This window comes from Aquarana catesbeiana, linkage group LG10 (genome assembly GCF_042186555.1).
Source record: "Aquarana catesbeiana isolate 2022-GZ linkage group LG10, ASM4218655v1, whole genome shotgun sequence".
Classification (NCBI taxonomy): Eukaryota; Metazoa; Chordata; class Amphibia; order Anura; family Ranidae; genus Aquarana; species Aquarana catesbeiana.
This window is the reverse complement of record NC_133333.1, coordinates 163,103,680-163,126,776: the sequence shown is the minus strand read 5'-3', so window position 1 is coordinate 163,126,776 and position 23,097 is coordinate 163,103,680. Positions and strand designations below refer to the sequence as shown.

At 43.0% G+C, this 23,097-nt stretch overlaps 1 protein-coding gene across 3 annotated transcripts in view; it reads left to right on the top strand.

Annotated features, from left to right (window-relative positions):
- LOC141110994 (myosin-binding protein C, fast-type-like) overlaps positions 1-23,097 on the top strand; it is a 264,542-nt gene that overhangs the window by 111,686 nt on the left and 129,759 nt on the right. For all 3 annotated transcript variants that reach the window (XM_073602875.1, XM_073602876.1, XM_073602878.1), the window contains 2 exons: positions 3,501-3,618; positions 8,017-8,059. In XM_073602875.1, the coding sequence (XP_073458976.1) occupies positions 3,501-3,618; positions 8,017-8,059 (161 nt within the window). The remainder of the gene's footprint in view (positions 1-3,500; positions 3,619-8,016; positions 8,060-23,097) is intronic.

Genomic DNA, 23,097 nt, shown 5'->3' with positions numbered 1-23,097 from the left:
GAGATCCAAAGAGCTGTCACTTCACTATCAGTGAAGCAAGCCATCATTAGGCTGAAAAAAACAAACTCATCAGAGAGATAGCAAAAACATTAGGTGTGGTCAAATCAACTGCTTTAAACATCCTTAAAAAGAAAGAACGAACGGTGAGCTCAGAACCACAAAAAGACCCAGAAGACCACGGAAAACAACTGTGGTGGATGACTGAAGAATTCTTTCCCTGGTGAAGAAAACACCCTTCACAACAGTTGGCCAGATCAAGAAAACTCTCCAGGAGGTAGGTGTATGTGTGTCAAAGTCAACAATCAAGAGAAGACTTCACTAGAGTGAATACAGAGGGTTCACCACAAGATGTAAACCATTGGTGAGCCTCAAAAACAGGAAGGCCAGATTAGAGTTTGCCAAACAACATCTAAAAAAGCCTTCACAGTTCTGGAACAACATCCTATGGACAGATGAGACCAAGATCAACTTGTACCAGAGTGATGGGAAAAGAAGGGTATGGAGAAGGAAAGGAACTGCTCATGATCCAAAGCATACCACCTCAGAGTCATCAGTGAAGCATGGTGGTGGTAGTGTCATGGCATGGGCATGTATGGCTGCCAATGGAACTGGTTCTCTTGTGTTTATTGATGATGTGACTGCTGACAAAAGCAGCAGGATGAATTCTGAAGTGTTTCTGGCAATATTATCTGCTCATATTCAGCAAAATGCTTCAGAACTCATTGGACGGCGCTTCACAGTGCAGATGGACCCGAAGCATACTGCGAAAGCAACCAAAGAGTTTTTTAAGGGAAAGAAGTGGAATGTTATGCAATGGCCAAGTCAATCACCTGACCTGAATCCGATTGAGCATGCATTTCACTTGCTGAAGACAAAACTGAAGGGAAAATGCCCCAAGAACAAGCAGGAACTGAAGACAGTTGCAGTAGAGGCCTGGCAGAGCATCACCAGGGATGAAACCCAGCGTCTGGTGATGTCTATGCGTTCTAGACTTCAGGCTGTAATTGACTGTAAAGGATTTGCAAGCAAGTATTAAAAAGTGAAAGTTTGATGGATGATTGTTAATCTGTCCCATTACTTTTGGTCCCTTAAGAATTGTGTTGATGTCCCAATATTTATGGACCTGACTGTATCTATTACCATATGTGAAAGTGTGGTCAGATTTAAGGTGAGAGTACATCAGGTGGAGGGTACACAAATACAAATTTGATTGTGAGCACAGTGTTGTGGGATTCAAAAGGGAGTCTTGCACGAATATACTTACTAACTAATTTTATGCGGACACTTCTTCAGTACATTTGTACACTGTAGTTACGAATGCATGGACTGGTTATATGAATTTCACTTATGTTTGTTTAATATATGTTATTTTGAGTCACAAAGGTTAAAGGTGTAACCGCATAAGTTAATTTTATTTAGTATAGTGGTTTTATGATATAATAGAAGGATTTCTATATTGAAGGTGGAGCGCAGCACTATTTGATTTGTTTATTGAGTATAGCACAATTACATGGGAGTGTGCAGGGTGTGATTGATTCACCAAACATACACAGTGGGTATATACATTAAATTATGTTTATTTTTTCTTATATAAATATTATAGATACTCGCAAGGACTCAACCCACAAAAAAAAAAAAAAATACTATTAATGGAAAGATATTTCAGATAAGGGACCATTTGCACTATCTCCAAAATCTGGCACTAATGTGTTTACATGAGACATAGAAACATAGAAAAGTGACAGCAGAAAAGAACCGTGTAGACCATTGAGTCTGCCCCCTTTTTTTTTTTTTTTTCATTAACTTTATTGTCAGAATATCAATCTATATTTGTCCCAAGCATGTTTGAAGCCATTTACTGTTGACTGTCGCACTACCTCTGCTGATAGTTTATTCCAAACATCAACTACCCTTTCAGTAGAATAATACATTCTAAGAATAGTTTTGAACTTTCCTCCAGTTAGTTTGAGGTCATGTGTTCTTGAGTTTGGTTTCATATTGAAAAAACTGTCCTCCTGAACCTTATTCACCCCCTTGATGTATTTGAAGGTTTCAATCATGTCTCCCCTTTCCCTTCTTTCCTCCAGACTGTACATATTATGTTCCTGAAGTCGCTCTCGATATGTTTTATCCCTCAAACCTTTCATCATTTTTGTTACCCATCTCTAGACTATTTTATCAATATCTTTTTGTAAGTGAAGTCTCAAGAACTGGACACAGTATTCTAAATGAGGTCTCACTAAAGATCTATATAGGGGAATCAGATCCTCCTTCCTCCTGTTGGCGTCCCCTCTAGTGATGCATCCTAGAATTCTATTTGCTTTTCCCAGTGCCTGGGAACACTGTTTGCTCATTTTGCAATCATCTGAAATAAGTACCTCCAAATCTTTTTCTTCTGTAGTGCTGGCCAACACTGTATCCCCAATGTTGTACTCTCTCAGGGGATTCTTTTTCCCTAGGTGCTATATTTTACATATAGAAACATTGAACAGCAGTCTCCACTGCTTTGACCAAACTTCCAGCAATGGCCAATAATGTTCCATGTTACAGACACCTCCAGGGATATCAACCCTATTACACACCTTTGTGTCATCAGCAAAAAGACATACCTTGTCCAACAAACCTTTAGTTATATCACTTACATATATATATTAAATAGAACAGTACCCAGTACAGAACTGTGTGGTACACCACTATTGACTCTCTGTTCTGAGTGAACCCCATTTACAACCACACTGTGGTATCCATCCTTTAGCCATCTGCATATCCACTTAACCACCCAAGTCCTAGCTTGTACAACTTTTGTATTAGATCAGTATGTGGAACTGTATCAAATGCTTTGCTGAAATCTAGGTATACTATGTCCAGAGTACCACTCTGATCCAAAACATTGGTAATATAGTCAAAAGATTCAATCAGATTAGTCTGACATGATCTGCCCTCAGTAAAGCCATGCTGCTTTGCGTCCAGAAAGCTGTGTATTTTTAAGTGATCAGTGATCCTTCTTTTCAGGCGTGATTTCATTAACTTGACAACAACTGATGTTAAACTCACTGGCCTTGCTGCCCTTCTTGTGAATAGGTACAATATTAGCTGTCTGCCAGTCATGGGGAACATCTCCTGTTAGAAGAGATTGATTAAAAAGATCTGTTATTGGTCCAAAAACTATATTTCAAAGTTCTCTTAGAACTCTGGGGTGAATACCATCAGGGCCGATTTTTTTTTTTAAGCTGTAACTGATCCTCTGCTACCTCTGTCTCCAGATCCAAAAAATGAACCATCATTACTAGAACCAATATGATTCTCCAACTTGTTATTGTTAGTGCAATTTATTTCTGTGAAGACTAAACAGAAGTAATTGTTTAAATGGTTTCCTACATCCAGGTCTCTATGAGCGGTACACGTATTGTACAATAAATCCAATTATCAGTGGAAAGCAGAACATTTAGGACAAAATTAGTGAATATCCGTAATCAATGCCCCTTCTTTGTTTCCCACAGCTATACCACTTTCAGCTAAAAGTTTTCAAGGCAGTTAAAGCTGATAATGGTTCCTATCGATGTGAAGTCATTGCAGCGGACCAACGTGAAAACTGCACATTCACTGTCTCAGTACAAGGTAAGCATACATATAGGGAACAGTTTGAATTAAATAACAAATAGTGTGCTGATCATACAGTATATAGTATGTGTTTAAGGCAGCTGAGCAGTCATACACATCTGTCTTGTTAAAGTGTTACTAAACTCAGGACCCTGCATTCACTATATCTGGTCTCCCACAGTACACAGAACATGAAAATACAATTATTTTAGTAAATATAAACTGTTAAATACCTTTTCTCGTCAGCAGTATATAGCAGTCTTATGACTTCTATAAGTGTCAGGCCAAGCACTGGTTAAAGCTTGTAGGAGAAGTTTTTATTCTTCTCTGACTGTCCTATGCAGCTGCAGGACCCCCGATCTTCTGTCTGAACAGTGCTGATTACATGCACCCTCCCAAGAAAAAGAAGAAAACTCTCTAGCAATATAATCCAAACAGAGCTTGTTCAGAGTCCCTTTTAGGGCTCTGTACTGTCAGGAGATAGATCGGGGACTGTGGAAGGGGAGGATACGAGAAGAAAGGATCAACACCTAAGGTTCCACAAAGGAGTATAGCAAGCATGCTTCACTGCATATATACAGACTAATTTTACTGTTGTGGGTTTAGTAACACTTTCATGATTTTCCAAAGGGGATTCTGTAGTGGGGCCTGGTGATCACATTTTGGCATGAGTGTTTGGGAGCACATATGTCTAGAAGTGATCTTGGGTGGCTGTACATTGCGTGATCTCCATGTGCAGGAGAGATCAGCACATAAAAGAAAGACAGAACAAGTGTAATGCCCCCAGTCTGCCAGGTAGGAAATGGATGAACCCTTGCAGGACTAAAACCGGTCATACATTGATCAAATTTCATCCAGTTCTTTAGGAAAATTTGCTTCATTGGTGGCTCTGTTGACCCTCTTCCTCATTCTTCAACTGAAAATCATAGAAGTTGGGTGGAAATTGTCATTCGTATTCTGTTCTGGCATTCTGACAGCAGCTTTCAGAATACATAAGCAACGGAGGGAGATTTGTCCATCTGCGCTGTATAGTGCAACATGCGTAATTTGTGCTACAACTTGCAATCCGTAGCTACTTAGTAGAGGCAGAGATAAATAAATTGGGGAAACACCAGGGCTGGTTTTATCATACCCCTCTCTCTGCAGCAGCATTGGTGTAATGCTACAGCTGTCCCATGTTGGCTCTTAGACTGAGTACTAATTCATTACAATACCGTTTATTGCTCAGTTCTAGGTCTGCTTGCAGCAGAGAGAAGTGACTATCAGTGACTGCTCTCTGTTCTTCTCCTTGAGCACTCACTGGAGCACTGAGCTGGAGAGGGGGCAGGCACTGCTGGCTTCAGCTCAGTCATACAGCTGGGTGGATCCTGACAACATGGTCAGCTCTGCTACATCAGCTGACAGCAGGTTGTGGCCCACTGTCAGCCAACTTTGGGTCACAGGAGTGAAAAAGTAAGTGAATTCCTGTGACCAACAAGAGAAGTATGACAAAATACTAGAGGCAGAAGGTTTTTTACATTACTGCATTCTCTGCAGTAAAGTAAAAGCCTTCTGCATGCAGCTCCCCTCGCAGCCCCCCCCCCCAAATACATACCTGAGCCAGATCTCGATCCAGCGATGAGCCTGAGAGCAGAGGCCCTCTCCCTCCTCATTGGCTTAGATACAGCAGTAGGAGCTGAAAGTGGGGCTGAGTCCCACTCTGAGTGTCTTAAGGAGACACAGAGTGGGGCTTGGGAGCGAGTACGCATGAGTGCCCCTATAGCAAGCCGCAGAGGGGGAAGCCAGGAGCACCGGCGGGGGACCTAAGAAGAGGAAGATCAAGGCTGCTTTGTGCAAAACCATTGCACAGGGCAGGTAATTATGGCATGTTTATTATTTTATTAATAATAAAAATAACTAACCTTTACAATCACTTTAAATAAAAGTTATTTAGTGCTTGTCCAGTGTCTAATTCCTGTTTCCAGTAACACTTGGGTGAAATTAAAAACCTAAGTGACCCTGCCCCCCTCTGACACACGGGGACTTCCCAGTGGCTTCCCCGTGGCATCAGAGGGGGCGGGTATGGAACTTGGGGTGACCCCCACGCAATTTTTTTAAATTTTGGTTTAGGGTTCCCCTTAATATTCATACCAGACCCAAAGGGCCTGGTATGGATTTTTGGGGGGACCCCCGTGCAGTTTTTTTCAATGACTTTTATATGTATTGCCGAGACCCGACAATTCATTATAGCCGCGAGTAGTTTTAAATGACTTTTTTCCATTTAGAAATGTCATTTTGTGCAGGGACTGTTCTAAACACAGGCATAATATAGACACCCCCCAGGTGTGAAATTTAAAGGAATATTTCACTTTTAATGTTTCACTTTAAGCATTATTAAAATCACTGCTCCCGAAAAAACGTCTGTTTTTAAAACTTTTTTTGCATTGATACATGTCTCCTGGGGCAGGACCCAGGTCCCCGAACACTTTTTATGACAATACCATGCATATAAGCCTTTAAAATTAGCACTTTTGATTTCTCACATAGACTTTAAAAGGGTGTTCCGCTGCTTTCGAATTTGCCGTGAACACCTCAAATTGTTCGCTATTCGGCAAACAGGCGAACCCCCAATCCCTAAGTAGCCAGCAACCCAGTGCTTTTACCAAAATTACAAGTTCAGGCTAGACAAGCAGTTATAACTTTAACCAGCCTTTTTTGGTCCTTTGAAAATCTGATGAAAAAGCACATAATATACAGTGACAGTGTTTCATTAGTGTTTAAGACCCCTTTCACACCGAGGCCGTTTTGCAAATAGTGCCTGCAATCTGCCCTCAAACAGCTGCAGCATTGTCTCCAGTGTGAAAGCCCGCTGCGCTGGCAGGATGTCAGGAAAACTCCTGCCAGCAGCTTCCTTGGACCGGTGAAGGAGCGATCTGTTTACCGCTCCTCCACCGCTGCTCCCCATTGAAATCAATGGGGCAGCGTTGGGATACCGCCGGCAAAAAGCCGCTATTGCGGGCAGTTTTAACCCTTTCTCGGCAACTAGCGGGGGGTAAAAGCACCCTGCTAGCGGCTGAAATGCGCCGCTAATCCGATGGTAAAACGCCGCTAAAAATACCGTTTTACCGCCGACGCTATGGGCGGCCCGGTGTAAAAGGGCTCTTAAAGGGATGGGAAAGGTGTAATGGTGCCTATAGACTTTAAAGAACATTCTTTATGATTAGAGTTCCTTCGTGGATAAACAAGTAACAACTCTGTAGGAAAACAATTAAAGCCTTTTGATCTTTTTTTCGATTGTTAAAAGGTACGTTTTTAATTTGGGTTAAATCCTGTACTCCTTCATCTAGTGAAGATCCAAAAGTGTCACTTACTGCAGAATTAAAGTTTTTTTTTTTTTTTTTTTTTATGCCATCCTAGCCAAGACCAAGACCCCTGTAGTGTTTGCATTTTTCTTGCATATTGGCAGTCAGATAACTTAGGCAAAGCACAAGTCATTTTTGCTAACTCCTTAGAGACATTTCACAAACCATTCTGGTGCCTTGCACTAAAAAAGTTCCACTTGCTGCATCTTTGGTGAGATTTCCAGTAAAACACGCATTCCATAGAGATGAATGATAACATATGTTCACCACACTGAGATACACAATTGCACTTAGAATTTTCCAGAAAAAACACCTGCCTCATTGAATATAATATTTCTTCTTAAAAAGCAGCAATAGTTATGTAAGGTTTAGGACATTTTTTGCTCAAGGATACATGTTGATGGCTTCAAAGATGCAGAAAACAACAACAACTTGAGTCCATATTGTGTAATAAACTGTAATTTTCCTGATAGCTGAACAAGTTCCACATTACAAAGTGATGTCTGTTTTTTTGATAATGACAAAACACAAGGTGATATTTTACCTTAAAGTGTTTGTTACCCCAACACTTCATATTCCTGATATGTGCCTGCTGTACCATGTACTTGTATGAGAATGTATCGTGTATCGCTTCCTTTATATGAAATCCCTGGTGTTCCTGCCAGTCCATCTACTTTCCTAATAAAAACTGACCACACTAAACAGGAGAGCACACCGTGGTTAGTTCTGAAGCTGTGTTGGGAACTCAGTGTGCTCTCCTCCAATGATCAGACTTGTAATGATACACCCCCACTGCACAGCCATTTACTGGGAAGCTCAGTGTGCTGCTGCTTCTTCTCCTCCCCCAGCTTGTATGCAGCTGAGAACAGAGGGAATGTAAGCACTTAGAAAAAGAAGGGGGGAAACAGTATTTATAATATATTGTTATGTTTTTATAAAAATGTTTTGCATTTAATTTCTATTTTAAACTGAATGGATTGTTTTGCAAGGTGATTGTTTACAATTACTTTAATGCCCTACCTCTTTATAACATAATACAACTCTAAAGCTGATAATTCAATGCTTTGTTTTATAGATGCAGGAAATGCAGACAATATTCTGCAAGCTTTCAAGAGAACGTAAGTATACCATGCTGTCTGTTGCTATTTCTTATATATTGTGTTTTTTGTTTTCCATGCGTGTAAAAGTTGAGTGCAGTATTACATACTTGGGCATAACCTGGAACTATGGTAAATCAGCGAGTCCGAGAACAGGGATGGGGCAGGGGGCTGAGTATATAATCAAAACAGATGATCATTATATATACTGTAAGCATATAATTACAGAATAAGAGGCAGTCTGAATACATACTGTATATCAAGTCACAAACAGTAAACATAACAGACAATAAACATACAGTATATCTTAGACAACAGGTAACAGTTTGCATGTTTGTACATACACTAACTGCCAGCTATTTTTTATAACTGTCGGCATAGATTTTACATACTCAGCATATATGACATAAAGTAAATGGAACATTGAGTAGAGACACTAGTTATTCCATGTACCAAGGGCTGTGCCAAGGACAGATGCTGCCTAGGACGTTGGTTGCTAGGACACTGGCTGCCCAGATTGCACATCATCATTGGTTGCTAGGACTCAGGATGTTGGGGCTGAATGTGCACTAAGGACAGAATGTTCAATATGGATACTCTGATTTCAGGGCCATTCCCCACTGTGTTTTCATAAATGCAGCCTAAAGTATGTACCTATCAGTAGTATGTACCTCTCAGTCAGCATAGCAGTCAGTCAGTATATGGAGACAATACAGGACATGTAGTACAGACATTGCAGTGATACCTTCCTAAGCAGAAGCTTACTGCAATAGACCATGCTACTACCTAGCATAGCCAGCACTCCTTAGTGTCCCCTGTGCTCTGACTGTTCCAACCTGCAAGTTGCTTTCTCCTGCCCAACACTGTGGGACCAGCAAACCTGTCTGCTGGCTGCCCCAGCATCTACACATACGTTTCCAGTAATCCACACCAGGGCCAAGCCACCCCTGATCTGTCTTATGGGAGTGATGCCTCTGTCAATCAGCAAAAAGTCAAAGATCTCAGAAGCGCAGGTAGCAAGCCAGCAACCCAAGAAAAAGTTGGCAACTCCATTCCCAGGTATGTATATGGGTGAGGGGGCTGGACATTTCCCAGAGGCTAGCTAGTCAGTGCTCATAAAATAGGATTTCTGTCTTACCTGTAAAATACTTTTCTTGGAGATCAGTACACGCCACAGAAAGGGGTATTCTGAAATTCTGGTTATACTGCTACCTTCAGGAGAATTGGACACTGACAAAGCAAAGCTATAAGGACAGCCCAGTATAACCCCTCCTACTCCCATCATGCCTTGCCTTAGTAGCAAGCAAAGAGGAGTTTACCATAAGAACAAAGGGGAGGGACCTGTGTCCTGTAATGTACTCCAGGAAAAGGAAAAAGTCCTATTCTCCTCATTGTACTTAATAGGACACAGAAAGAGGTATTTTGAAACAATGGGAAATTCATAAGCAATCTAACTGAGGGTGGGCAACAGAAAACAAAGCCTTATAACCGAAGCTGGTATTATCTGAGGCCTGATATTCACCTGGAAAAACATAACAAAAGTAAGAAGAGAAAACAAGGTAGCCCTGCAATCTATGAAACAGTTTCCTGATGCTGAAAGTTCAAGAAGCACTAACCGACCTTGTAGCGTTCATTCTGATGGGGAAAGAGGGAAACTTGCCTTTGAGGCCATGAATTTGAATGATGAGCTGTCGAAACCTCCCATTAAAAGTGGAATGAGGCTCTGGCTGTCCCCTATGGGGACTGTCAGGCAGGACAAAGAGAGAGACAGACTGACAAAAAAGGCCTGTATCTGAGCGATAAACTTGAATGGTGCATACCACCTCCAAACAATGCAGGGAAATCTCCTAAGGATGTTTGTGGAGCAGGACAGAGAAAGGGTAGAATAATGTTCTGTTAAAAGGTGAAGGGAAGAAACCACCTTGGTAAAAAAGGAGGCAAAGGGTCTTAAGACAACCTTCTCCTAATTTAACAGGAACTGGTCACTTAGTTGGGGCAGCCAACTCATAAACTTGCCTCGTAGAACCATAGGTGACAAGAACGGCAATCTTGTGAGTAAGGAGAGAGAGAGGAATAATCTTAGGCTCAAAAGGCACACTAAGAGAACAGACAAAACAGGTTGAGATGCCACAGTCACTGGAATGTAAAGAGGGAAAGTGAGCAACACCTTACATGTAGGTCCTCACTGAGGACTGAAAGGCAATTAGTGTCTGAAAAAAAAGTGCTAAGGCTGAAAATTTACTTTGATAGTACTCAAGGCCAAATAATGGTAATACCAGACCTTTTCAAAAGACAGGGTTCATCCCATGGAATACTTGCTAGGATGGAATTCCATTGTCTCGTACCAAGAGATATACACTTTCCAAGTGCAATGGTAGACTTCACGAGAAGTCAGTTCCCAAGTTTTCAAAGGTATAAGACCAAATCCAACAGGACCATGTTCCTCAGGACCTGGGCTTCAACAGCTAGGCTGTTAAGCCAGTGACTGAGAAGCAGGGTAGCACACTGGTCCATGGGACATGGTCCATGGGATCTTGAGAATAATGTGCCCAGTTTGTCATTTAATCTGGAAGCAAGGAGGCCAATGTTTAGTGTCCCCCACTTGCAATAGAGATCTGGAAACATCTTGGAGAGATGAGACATAGAGAGATGAAATTCTAGCACATAGCCAATGGTACCATGCGCTGGGCACAAGATCCTGAAATATTCTGAGACCACAAAGCTGCAAAGGCAAACATAGGTTCCCCCACACTAACAAAAGAGCATCCCCTCGATGTGAGGAGGACCTGACTGAGGATGGAGGTTTGGGGTTCCAGAATTTATGGCAGAAATGAGTCTCAGACTTTGCCTAGGACACACAGGTCTAAGAGAAAATTTAAAAAATCCTCCCAGCCTTTGAGGTGGAAGATATTTTCAGACCGAGAGTAACTTGTCTTCGCTGGGAAAAATGGGTAAATTTTTCCTGGTAACATCCATGGTAAGATGTCTAAGGAGTTCCAAGAAAGTTAGTTTTCCTCAAAGGGGATGCACAGTAGGTGTTTCTGCGCTGCTGATCTGCAGACCATCAAATGAGCCAAAGAGTACCAAAAACAGAGACTCAATCAGAATATTAGGCATATAATATCCACTAACCCATCAACCTAGTAGATTAGGGAGAACAGCAAAAGTTCCATTTGCTGATAGACAAAAGGATCAGGTAGAGAAGATTCAGAATCCCAGGACATATCCTTGGACCAGACAGTGAAGATCTGGCAGAGGGACATATTTGCGATAGTACCTGCAAAAAAACAGGGCTCTAGAAAAGGCCTCAAGCCCTTTGTCAACTGGGTTTGTAAACCCAGGGGTGTCCTCAAAACAGACCATTAGAGTCTTTTGAGGATAGGATATGGCAGGATCCATAACTAGGATAGAACACTTCTTCAGAAACTTCTCCTCCCTAGGGAAAGCATGTAGGGGGAGCAAGATATTTTACAGGTTAGGCCAATTTCCTTAAAGGTTGGGTGCGATAGGGAACGTACTGGAAAAGTCTTAGCAAGTTGGGGGCTCTGTAGAGAACCCAGGCTAGTCACGTTAGTAGTAGCCAGTGCAGACAAGTCCAACCCACGCCTATGTGGAACTGCATATGCAAGGTATCTGCAGCTATTGAGAAGCTAACATGGCAGAAAAATTCCTCATAAATGACCCCCCCCCCCACAGACCCAGGCAGGGAACCATTATGAGGACTATTTGCACCAACACCTTCAGAAGGCATACTACAAATTACCCATAAACTGTGATGGATTAAAATCTGGCAAGGCCCACGGAACCCTTGCACTTATGATCTGCTGTAATTGAGGGATTTCCCAAAAGGTATTTAAAATATCTGTGGAAGCAGGAAGGGTTAAGGCTGTTTGTGAAACACAAAAAACGAAATAAGTGTAGTGCTGACATCAAAATAAATAAAAGTAATCTGAAGACGACCATTACATCATCAAATTAAACTCAAAAACAGATTGTCCGGAAAAACATGATTCATCCAACAAAATAAGAAGTCCTCAGTGGAAATGTGATTCTTATGGATAAGTGACAATCATCAATGCAAATGTGACTTCATAAGTGTGATTTGATGTGCACATGACATCTATGATGAAAGGAACACCACCACCGATACTGGAGAGGCTTACCGGAACGTTTGGACCCAAAAGCGCATACGCTCGATCGGGTCAAACAAGCTTGGATGGAAGACAGATAGTGAATTTCCGTAAGGACTGTGGGAAAATCCTAGGATGGTCTGTACTTCGGTATATTCCTCAGGCATGATGTCCGCAGTGAAAAGAAGTGTAAACGGATGGGGAAAAAGCAAAAGAAGGCCATATAGTGTAACTCCGTAAAAATGTGTACCAATTTATTTAAAAAAGAAATACACTCACATGAAAGGATGGATAAAACAGCGCTGTATAGATAAAATGGCAGCAGTGGGGTCCTACCTGACGCGTTTTGTCTCCTTGGACGAAGGCTGTTTGTGACCATTTCATTATAGGCAGCAGGGAGCCCAAGTTCTGTCTGGTAAATTATAGTGAGAGTTACACCTCAGGAGGTAGTACTTAGAGATGCGCGCTCTGTAAAAAAAGGCTTCGTTTGAAGCATGGGCAGCAATCCCAGAATAATGTTGCCCCAGAAACAGTGGTATTGTTCCTCTTTCTGGCCCCGGCATGTTACCTAATATGTCACACCTGGTTCTCCCAAGTTAACCCCTGGGGAGTACAAAGAAGCAGGAAGAAGACACCCCACCCCACAATAAAAGGGTCAAAGCCTTTACTCAATGCATGGTGCTCTGAGGACTCTCTGTAGTCCCTGCCAGCTGACTAGATCATGTAGACAGGAAAGAGAGAACAAGCCCCAATCCACAGTTTTTGCTCACCTGGTGGGTATACCACCTAGGGGGTCTTCAGGGCCTGGGTTTCACCATAATGTTGGAACTTGACCCTGAACCTGTAGAGCAGCCTAACTCCACGTGCTGCACCATGTGCCTTGGTGATCATCCGGTGCAGGATCCAGTGCCTGGAAGGCAACATTACAGACTGTCCTCACATCTTCTATCTGGCAGGGTTCAGGTACTGTCCTTTAGGCCAGACTCAAGAGGTAACTGACCTGGAAGCTGTAAACAGGAGTCCCAGTGGGAGGCCCTGCAGCACATAAAGAATCCTGATAGAGAAAAAAATGTCTTGATAAAAAGTGAAAAGTATTTCCTTCACTCATAGCAGACAGAAGATACCCATTCTTCTGTTTGCAAAAACAGAGGCATGCTGGGAGTGGGAGGGATTTTACTGGGCCATAAAGACAGTTTTGCTTTGCAAGTGTCTAATTCTCCTGAAAGTAGCAGTAAAACCCAATGTTTCAGAATACTTCATTCTGTATCCTGTAATGCATGATCAAGTTGGAATTGTAAATAGGTGTTTTCTGAATATTTAAATATGTCTTACATCTCTTAGACTGGACTTACTTGCTCTTGCATTCCTAATTAAATTGAATAGCCCTAACATATGCTGAAAACAAATCTTCAATTCAAAAGTTATTGTTCACTGTATGTCCTGTTTCTCATGATCCAAACAATATGTCCAAAACAAGTTCAGTAGGGGATAGACCAGACAGATCGAAACAGCCTCTCAAATCTTTCTTGCTGCACTTATGTAAATGCACCAGTTCACCATATAAAATGTTCTGTATCCAATCTTTCATTAAGGGAAATAATCTTGCTATTCCATTTTCTTATATTTTGTTCTGGGTCAAGAAAAAGAGACTTAGATACTGCATCTATACTGTACCTGTTTCCTTTTGTATAATATCATGGACATATCCCAGAATGTATTTTATTGGTTTCAGCATGCAAAGTATTTTTGTTATATCATGGAAATTACTTTTGACTAGTGCCGTATACAATTTTTGGACATTTCTACATACTGTATGTATTACATTGTATGTCTAAGATTTTTTTTTTAATAGTTTTGGATAGAATGGGGAAGGATGAGAACCTCTGTTTAGTTTTTGCTTTTTTCGGGACTCCATTAGAGAGATTTCCTGTGTATATGGCCAGCATTTTAGTTTTAGAGTATTTGGATTTCTGTCTGTGTTGCTGTTGAAGAGTTCATATTACTCCCTGTCTTTTAAATCATTGTCAACAGGAAGACGAGGTACGAAAAGAGTCCCAGATAGCAGTAAAAAACTACATGGGTTCTAACCATTTCCCACTCTGTCCAAAACAAATAGAAACGTTTAATGCATTTAAGTCTCTATTATGTATTCTGCATCTACAAAGCAATCCCTTGTAGTCATATAACTTTTTTAGGGTATAACATACTCTATATACAGCACAACATCAATTTATACATACTTAGTTTGTTAGATGCATCTAGTATGTGTTTGGGGACAACCTGCAATATACACTATATTGTCAAAAGTATTGGGACACCTGCCTTTACAGCACACGCACATGAACTTTAATGGCATCCCATTCTTAGTCCGTAGGGTTCAATATTGAGTTGGCCCACCCTTTACATCTATAACAGCTTCAACTCTTCTGGGAAGGCTGTCCACAAGGTTTCGGAGTGTGTCAATGGGAATGTTTCACCATTCTTCCAGAAGCGCATTTGTGAGGTCAGGCACTGATGTTGGACAAGAAGACCTGGCTCGCAATCTCCACTCTAATTTATCCCAAAGGTGTCCTATCATGTTGAGGTCAGGACTCTGTGCAGGCCAGTCAAGTTCCTTCACCCCAAACTGGCTCATCCGTGTTTTTATGAACCTTGCTTTGTGCACTGGTGCACAGTCATGTTGGAACGGGAAGGGGCCATCCCCAAACTGTTCCCACAAAGTTGGGAGCATGAAATTCTCCAAAATGTCTTGGTATGCTGATGCCTTAAGAGTTCCCTTCACTGGAACTAAGCCCAACCCCTAAAACACATCCCCACACCATAATCCCCCTCTCCACCAAATTATTTGGACCAGTGCACAAAGCAAGGTTCATAAATATAGTGTATTTTCCAGTTGAAGCATACATATGTAGCGCTACCCCTGGAGGAGCCGCTTGAGTATAATTGGTTCTGTACTCTGCCCCTCAACCCTAAGAACAGTCCCAGCCCCTCTGGCACACCTAATAATAGTGTAAGTGCAACAACACCAATGAAAGACACACATTATGATAAAACACAGAAATTGTCTTTACTCTTTTCTCTGAACAGTAGGGATGAGCCGAACACTCCCCTGTTCGGTTCGCACCAGAACATGCGATCAGGCAAAAAATTTGTTCAAACACCGTTAAAGTCTATGGGACACGAACATGATTAATCAAAAGTGCTAATTTTAAACGCTTATATGCAAGTTATTGTCATAAAAAGTGTTTGGGGACCTGAGTCCTGCCCCAGGGGACATGGATCAATGCAAAAAAAAGTTTTAAAAACGGCATGTTTCCCGTGTTTAGAACAGTCTGACAGCAAAATGACATTTCAAAGTAAAAAAAAGTGGCTATTAATGAATTGCTGCCCCGACAATACACATAAAAGTTCATTGATAAAAACAGCATGAGAATTCCCCACAGGGGAACCCCAACCAAAATTTAAAAAAAAAATGGCATGGGGGTCCCCCTAAATTCCATACCAGGCCCTTCAGGTCTGGTATGGATATTAAGGGGAACCCCGGCCAAAATTTTTTAAAAAATGGCGTGGGGTCCCCCTCAAAATCTATACCAGACCCTTCAGGTCTGGTATGGATTTTAAGGGGAACCCTGTGCCAAAATTTTAAAAAAAATGGTGTGGGGGTCCCCGCAAAAATCCATACCAGACCCTTATCCGAGCACGCAACCTGGCAGGCCGCAGGAAAAGAGGGGGGGACGAGAGAGCGCCCCCCCCTCCTGAACCGGAACCGTACCAGGCCACATGCCCTCAACATTGGGAGGGTGCTTTGGAGTAGCCCCCAAAGCACCTTGTCCCCATGTTGATGGGGACAAGGGCCTCATCCCCACAACCCTTGCCCGGTGATTGTGGAGGTCTGCGGGCAGGGGGCTTATTGGAATCTGGAAGCCCCCTTTAACAAGGGGACCCCCAGATCCTGGGCCCCCCCCCCTGTGTGAAATGGTAAGGGGGTACTACCATTTCACAAAAAAAGTGTCAAAAATGTTAAAAATGACAAGAGACAATTTTTGACAATTCCTTTATTTAAATGCTTCTTCTTTCTTCAAGCTTCTATCTTCTTTCTTCTATTTTCTATCTTCTATTTTCCTTTGGTTTCTTCCTCCATCTTCTTCTTCTTCTGGTTCTTCTGGTCCTTCTGGTGTTCTCGTCCAGCATCTTCCTCCACAGCGTCTTCTTCCCTTCTTCTCCTCGGGCTGCTCCGCATCCATGATGACACGATGGGAGGCTCCCGCTGTATGACGCTTCTCATCTTCTGAGGGTTGCTTTGGGGGGCTACTCCAAAGCACCCTCCCAATGTTGAGGGCATGTGGCCTGGTACGGGTTCTTCTGGTTCTTCCTCTGGTGTTCTCATCCGGCATCTTCCTCCACAGCATCTTCTTCCCTTCTTCTCCTCGGGCTGCTCCGCTTCCATGATGGCACGATGGGAGGCTCCCGCTGTGTGACGCTTCTCGTCTTCTGACGGTTCTTAAATAACGGAGGAAGATGGAGGAAGAAACCAAAGGAAGATAGAAGAAAGAAGATAGAAGAAAGAAGAAGCATTTAAATAAAGGAATTGTCAAAAACTGTGTCTTGTCATTTTTAACATTCTTGACAGTTTTTTTTTTAAATGGTAGGGGTACTTTTGTACCCCCTTACCATTTCACACAGGGGGGCCGGGATCTGGGGGTCCCCTTGTTAAAGGGGGCTTCCAGATTCCGATAAGCCCCCCACCACAGACCCCCACAACCACCAGCAAAGGTTGTGGGGATGAGGCCCTTGTCCCTATCAACATGGGGACAAGGTGGTTTGGAGGGCTACTCCAAAGCACCCTCCCAATGTTGAGGGCATGTGGCCTGGTACAGTTCTGGTTCTCATCCCCCCTCTTTTCCTGCGGCCTGCCAGGTTGCGTGCTCGGATAAGGGTCTGGTATGGATTTTTGGGAGGACCCCACGGCATTTTTTTTTAAATCTTGGCGTGGGGTTCCCCTTAAAATTCATACCAGACCTGAAGGGTCTGGTATAGATTTTGAGGGGGACCCCACGCAATTTGTTTTTAATATTTTGGCCGGGATTCCCCTTAATATCCATACCAGACCTGAAGGGCCTGGTATGGAATTTAGGGGGACCCCCACGCCATTTTTAAAAAAAAATTTGGTTCGGGGTTCACCTGTGGGGAATTCTCATGCCGTTTTTATCAATTAACTTTTATGTGTATTGTTGGACTGGCAATTCATTAATAGCCGCGAGTAGTTTTAAATTACTTTTTTCCTTTGAAATGTCATTTTGCTGTCAGACTCTTCTAAATACGGGAAACATGCACCCCTTTACAGGCATACTATAGACACCCCCCAGGTACGAAATTTAACCACTTGACAACTGGGCACTTAAACCCCCTTCCTAACCAGACCAATTTTCAGCTTTTGGTGCTCTCACATTTTGAATGACAATTACTCAGTCATGCAACACTGTATCTATATGAAATTTTTGTCCTTTTTTTCACACAAATGGAGCTTTCTTTTGGTGGTATTTAATCACCGCTGGGTTCTTTATTTTTTGCGCCGTAAAAGAAAAAAGACCGAAAAATCTGTAAAAAAATACATTTTTCTTCATTTCTGTTATAATATTTTGCAAATTAGTAATTTTTCTTCATATATTTTGGCCAAAATTTATACCGCTACATATCTTTGGTAAAATTAACCCAAATCGGTGGATATTATTTGGTCTTTGTGAAAGTTATAGAGTCCAAAAGCTATGGTGCGAATATCTGAAAATTGATCACACCTGAAGTACTGACGGCCTATCTAAATTCTTGAGACCCTAACATGCCAGAAAAGTACAAATACCCCCCAAATGACCCCTTTTTGGAAAGAAGACATTCCAAGGTATTTAGAAAGATGCATGGTGAGTTTTTTGAAGTTGTCATTTTTTCTCAAAATTCTTTGCAAAATCAAGATTTTTTTTTTTACTTTTTTTTTTCCCACAAAATTGTCATATTAGCAGGTTATTTCTCACACACTGCATATGCATACCACAGATTACACCCCAAAACACATTCTGCTATTACTCCCGAGTATGGCGATACCACATGTGTGAGACTTTTACACAGCGTGGCCACATACAGAGGCCCAACATGCAGGGGAGCACCTTCAGGCGTTCTGGAGCACCCAGGCCAATTCTGACATTTGTCTCCTACATGTAAAAATCATCATTTATTAGCTAGAAAATTACATAGAACCCCAAAACATTATATATGTTTTTTTAGCAAAGACCCTAGAGAAAACAATGGCGGTCGTTGCAACTTTTTATCTCGCACGGTATTTGCGCAGCAATTTTTTTAACGCTTTTTTTGGGAAAAAAAAACTGTTTTGTGCTTTACAAAAACCAAAACAGTAAAGTTAGCCTAATGTTTTTGCATAATGTGAAAGATGAAGTTACGCCGAGTAAATAGATACCCGACATGTCACCTTTCAAAATTGCACGCGCTTGTGGAATGGCGCCAAACTTTGCTACTCAAAGATCCCCATAGGCGACGCTTTAAAATTTTTTACTGGTTACATGTTTTGAGTTACAGAGGAGGTCTAGGGCCAAAATTATTGCTCTCGCTCTACCGATCGCAGCGATACCTCACATGTGTGGTTTGAACACCGTTTTCATATGTGGGCGGGACTTACGTATGCGTTCACTTCTGCATGCGAGCACACAGGGACAGGGGCGCTTTAAATTTTTTTTTTTTTTTTTTTTTATTGTTCATTTTACTTTATTTATTTTAGTTTGATGCTTTTTTCCAAAAAAAAAAAAAATTTTGACCACTTTTATTCCTATTACAAGGAATATAAACATCCTTGTAATAGGAATATGGCATGACAGGTCCTCTTTACAGTGAGATATGGGGTCAATAAGACCCCACATCTCACCTCTAGGCTGGGAAGCCTGAAATAAAAAAAAAAAAAAAAACGATCCTGGCTTCGATCGTAGCGGTGAGTCGGTAGAAGCGTGGGGGGGGGACATCCCCTCTCGCCTCCCGTAAGAACGATCAAGCAGTGGAACAGCTGCTATGATCATTCTCATGGTGTAGGGAATCGCTGGCTGAAAAAGCTGATATCTGAATGATGCCTGTAGCTGCAACCATCATTCAGATATCCCCGCACAAAGTCAAGGATGTTGTATGATGGCCGGCGGGCGGGAAGTGGTTAAAACGCTTTTTTTTTTTAACACAAAGTTGTCCATTTATACAATATTTCTACCACATAACATGTACATACCAAAAATGACACCCCAAAATAGATTCTCCTGCTCCTCCTGAGTACGGCGATACCACATGTGTGAGACTTCCACAGCCTGGCCACATACAGAGGGCGAGTACAGCTGAACATGGCTCAGCATGGCAGGGTATGGCGGGGTATTGCGGAGTATGGCGGGGCGGGGTATTGCGGAGTATGGCGGGGTATGGCGGGGTATGGCGGAGTATGGCGGGGTATGGCGGGGTATGGCGGAGTATGGCGGGGTATGGCAGAGTATGGCGGGGTATGGCAGAGTATGGCGGGGGCATGGCAGAGTATGGCGGGGGCATGGCAGAGTATGGCGGGGGCATTTCAGAGTATTGTGGGGGCATTGCAGAGTATTGTGGGGGCATTGCAGAGTATTGCACAGCATTGCAGAGTATTGTGGGGGTATTGCAGAGTATTGCACAGCATTGCAGAGTATTGTGGGGGTATTGCAGAGTATTGCACAGCATTGCAGAGTATTGTGGGGGTATTGCAGAGTATTGCACAGCATTGCAGAATGTTGCAGAGTATTGCACAGCATTGCAGAGTATTGCACAGCATTGCAGAGTATTGTGGGGGCATTGCAGAGTATTGTGGGGGCATTGCAGAGTATTGTACAGCATTGCAGAGTATTGTGGGGGTATTGCAGAGTATTGTGGGGGTATTGCAGAGTATTGCACAGCATTGCAGAGTATTGTGGGGGCATTGCAGAGTATTGCACAGCATTGCAGAGTATTGTGGGGGTATTGCAGAGTATTGCACAGCATTGCATAGTAGTAGGGATGGCTGAGCATGGATGGATGGATGGATGGATGGATGGATGTCTCTGTGCAGCGCTGTGGGCACTACACATACAGCCCACAGCGCTGCAGACATCCATCCATCCCCCTCCCCGCTCACTGTGTACCGATCGGTACACAGGAGGGGAGGAGAGGAACCGGCGTCATCAGATGACGCCGGTCTGTTTACATGTGATCGCGCCGTCATTTGACGGCGCGATCACATGGTAAACGGCCGCGATCAGCGGCCATTTACCGGGATCCGTGATGCGCCGGGTCCTCTGGACCCGGCGGTCACGGATGTGTTCGGGTGCGCGCCCCAGGGGGCGCGCGAGAGGGGAATTCTGGGAGGACGTCATAGTACGTCCACCCAGAGTTATCCAACCACCCTGCAGCCGTCATTCGGCTATGGGCCGGTTGGTAAGTGGTTAAAGGAATATTACACTTTTATTGTTTCACTTTAAGCATTATTAAAATCACTGCTCCCGAAAAAAACGGCCGTTTTTAAAACTTTTTTTGCATTGATCCATGTCCCGTGGGGCAGGACCCCGGGGCAGGACCCAGGCCCCCAAACACTTTTTATGACAATACCATGCATATAAGCCTTTAAAATTAGCACTTTTGATTTCTCCCATAGACTTTTAAAGAGTGTGCCACAGCTTTCGAATTTGCCGCGAACACCCCAAATTGTTCGCTGTTCGCCGAACTCGCGAACAGCCGATGTTCGAGTCGAACGTGAGTTCGACTCGAACTCGAAACTCATCCCTACTGAACAGTAACAAATAGTGGTGGTATATCTCTGAACAGTAGGCAAATATAACTTAAGTAAAATAACTGTATAGTAACGACTGAGGATCAAAAGAAATATAACTCAATGATATCGTCGGGCTTCTTTCAGGGGATTCATCAACAATGAATAACCCTGAGAGCAGAGGCAAACACTCTAACAATGAGATATCACAAATGGCAAACTTTATCTCGGATTGGCCACCTCTCTACTTAAGTTGGCTCTATGAGTCCAGGCAGGGGGAGAGCAGAGGAATAACCCTTTCTTATGTCAGGCCTCTCTCTTCTGTCCCCTGACACCACAAGCCCACAAACTATAAACACTGTACCTAATGCAGGATTTAATAATGGAACTCTGAATTCAAATGACCCCGCTTGTACACTACATATACTGAGCCCTGGATATGTGTGTGGGTGCCCGTTATGGCACCAGTTACTTCAGTCCCAAGTAGAAGAAGGCCTTGAATCTTCAGCTAGCCACTTTAGTTGGTGCACTTAGGTATCCTGCTGGTAGAGTACAATTGCAGTATACTGGCAGTATTCGGGCAACAAGTCAGACACCGTGACTGCTCAACAGGGAGTATATGTGACCCTGGTTCTGTGGGCAAAGTAAACAACATTGTCTGCATGCAGTGTTCTTGTTTCCTGCAAATGGGCAAGTGCCCTCTCACCATTCCTGCAGTCAAGGCCAAACACGATGTCCTGGAACAAGGCATGCTCTTCAGGTAACCCGACTGGTTACCTCACAACTGGAACACTTCACACCATCAGTACAGATGCCTCTGGAGATGCGCCTGGTATCCCCTCTCAGACAGGATGTACCCCAACAGGCCGCAGATGTTCCGAATGGAGTGCACAGTGACCCGGGAGGCAGCACCTCTCTCCTCTGTCTGGTCTTCTCCCTTGCCTTGTGGTGACTGAACTGACCAGGCAGACAAGATGGTGTCCTAGTCTTTCTTAATCCCAAAAGCATGCTGATATTTATGGTCCTGTCTCCATAGAAAGCTATGGGGCTGTCTGTGTCAGGCACTACATGTCCAACAATCCTGTGCTGCAGCAGCTCTGGCTAGGGGAGAGAGCAAAATAGGCGGCCATGTCCCTGCGAGCGCTGCTCACACAATAGAGTGAGGAGGAGCGGGAGGGCCCTCCAGTGCTGCACATCCATGCCCACCAGAGCCATCTATTAGTGACCATCAGTATTGCTAATCAGTGCCCACCAGTGCCACCTATCAGTGCTGCTTATCAGTGCCCAAGAGTGCCTCATCATCAGTGCCTCCTGATCAGTGCCCATCAATGTCGCCTATCAGTGCCCAACAGTGCCACCTATCAGTGCCCATCAGTGCCACTGCTCCATGCCACCTATAAGTGCCCATCAGTGACACCTATCAGTGCCACCTATCAGTACCCATCAATGCCACCCATCAGTGCAGCCTCATCAGTGCCTCCTGATCAGTACCCACCAGTACTGCCTTATCAGTGCCCATCAGTGTGACCTATCAGTGCCCCCTATCAGTGCCGAATCATCCATACCCATCAGTGCAGCCTATGAGTGTCCATCAGTGCCACCTCATCAGTGCCCATCAGTGAAGGAGAAAAATTACCTGTTTGCAAAATTTTATAACATAATATGAAAAACGTTTTTTGTTTTTTTTTCAAAATCTTTGGACTTTTTTTGTTTGTTTAGCAAAAAATAAAAAACGCAGTACTGATTAAATACCACCAAAAGAAATCTCTATTTGTGTGAAAAAAATTATAAAAATTTAATTCAGGTACAGTGTTGCATTCCCCGCAGCTCTGTTGACAAACAAGGCAAAGCAGCTGGGATCTGTCATTATGCCAGCAATTTAAACACACTTTTTTCTTTGTAAATGTCAGTTTTGCTGCAATAGTTTATATACATCACACAGATACGGCACTTCACAGGCAGAGTTCCCCAAGCATGTCATTTAAAGAAATTTTGCATTTTCATGTTTCATTTTCAGCATTACTAAAATAGCTGTTTCCCTCTAGGGTATGTCCTCCAAGTTGCCTAGCCTGCCATACCATTTGTTTCTCAATCCCTTGCCCTTTAGCCTAAAAAAATGG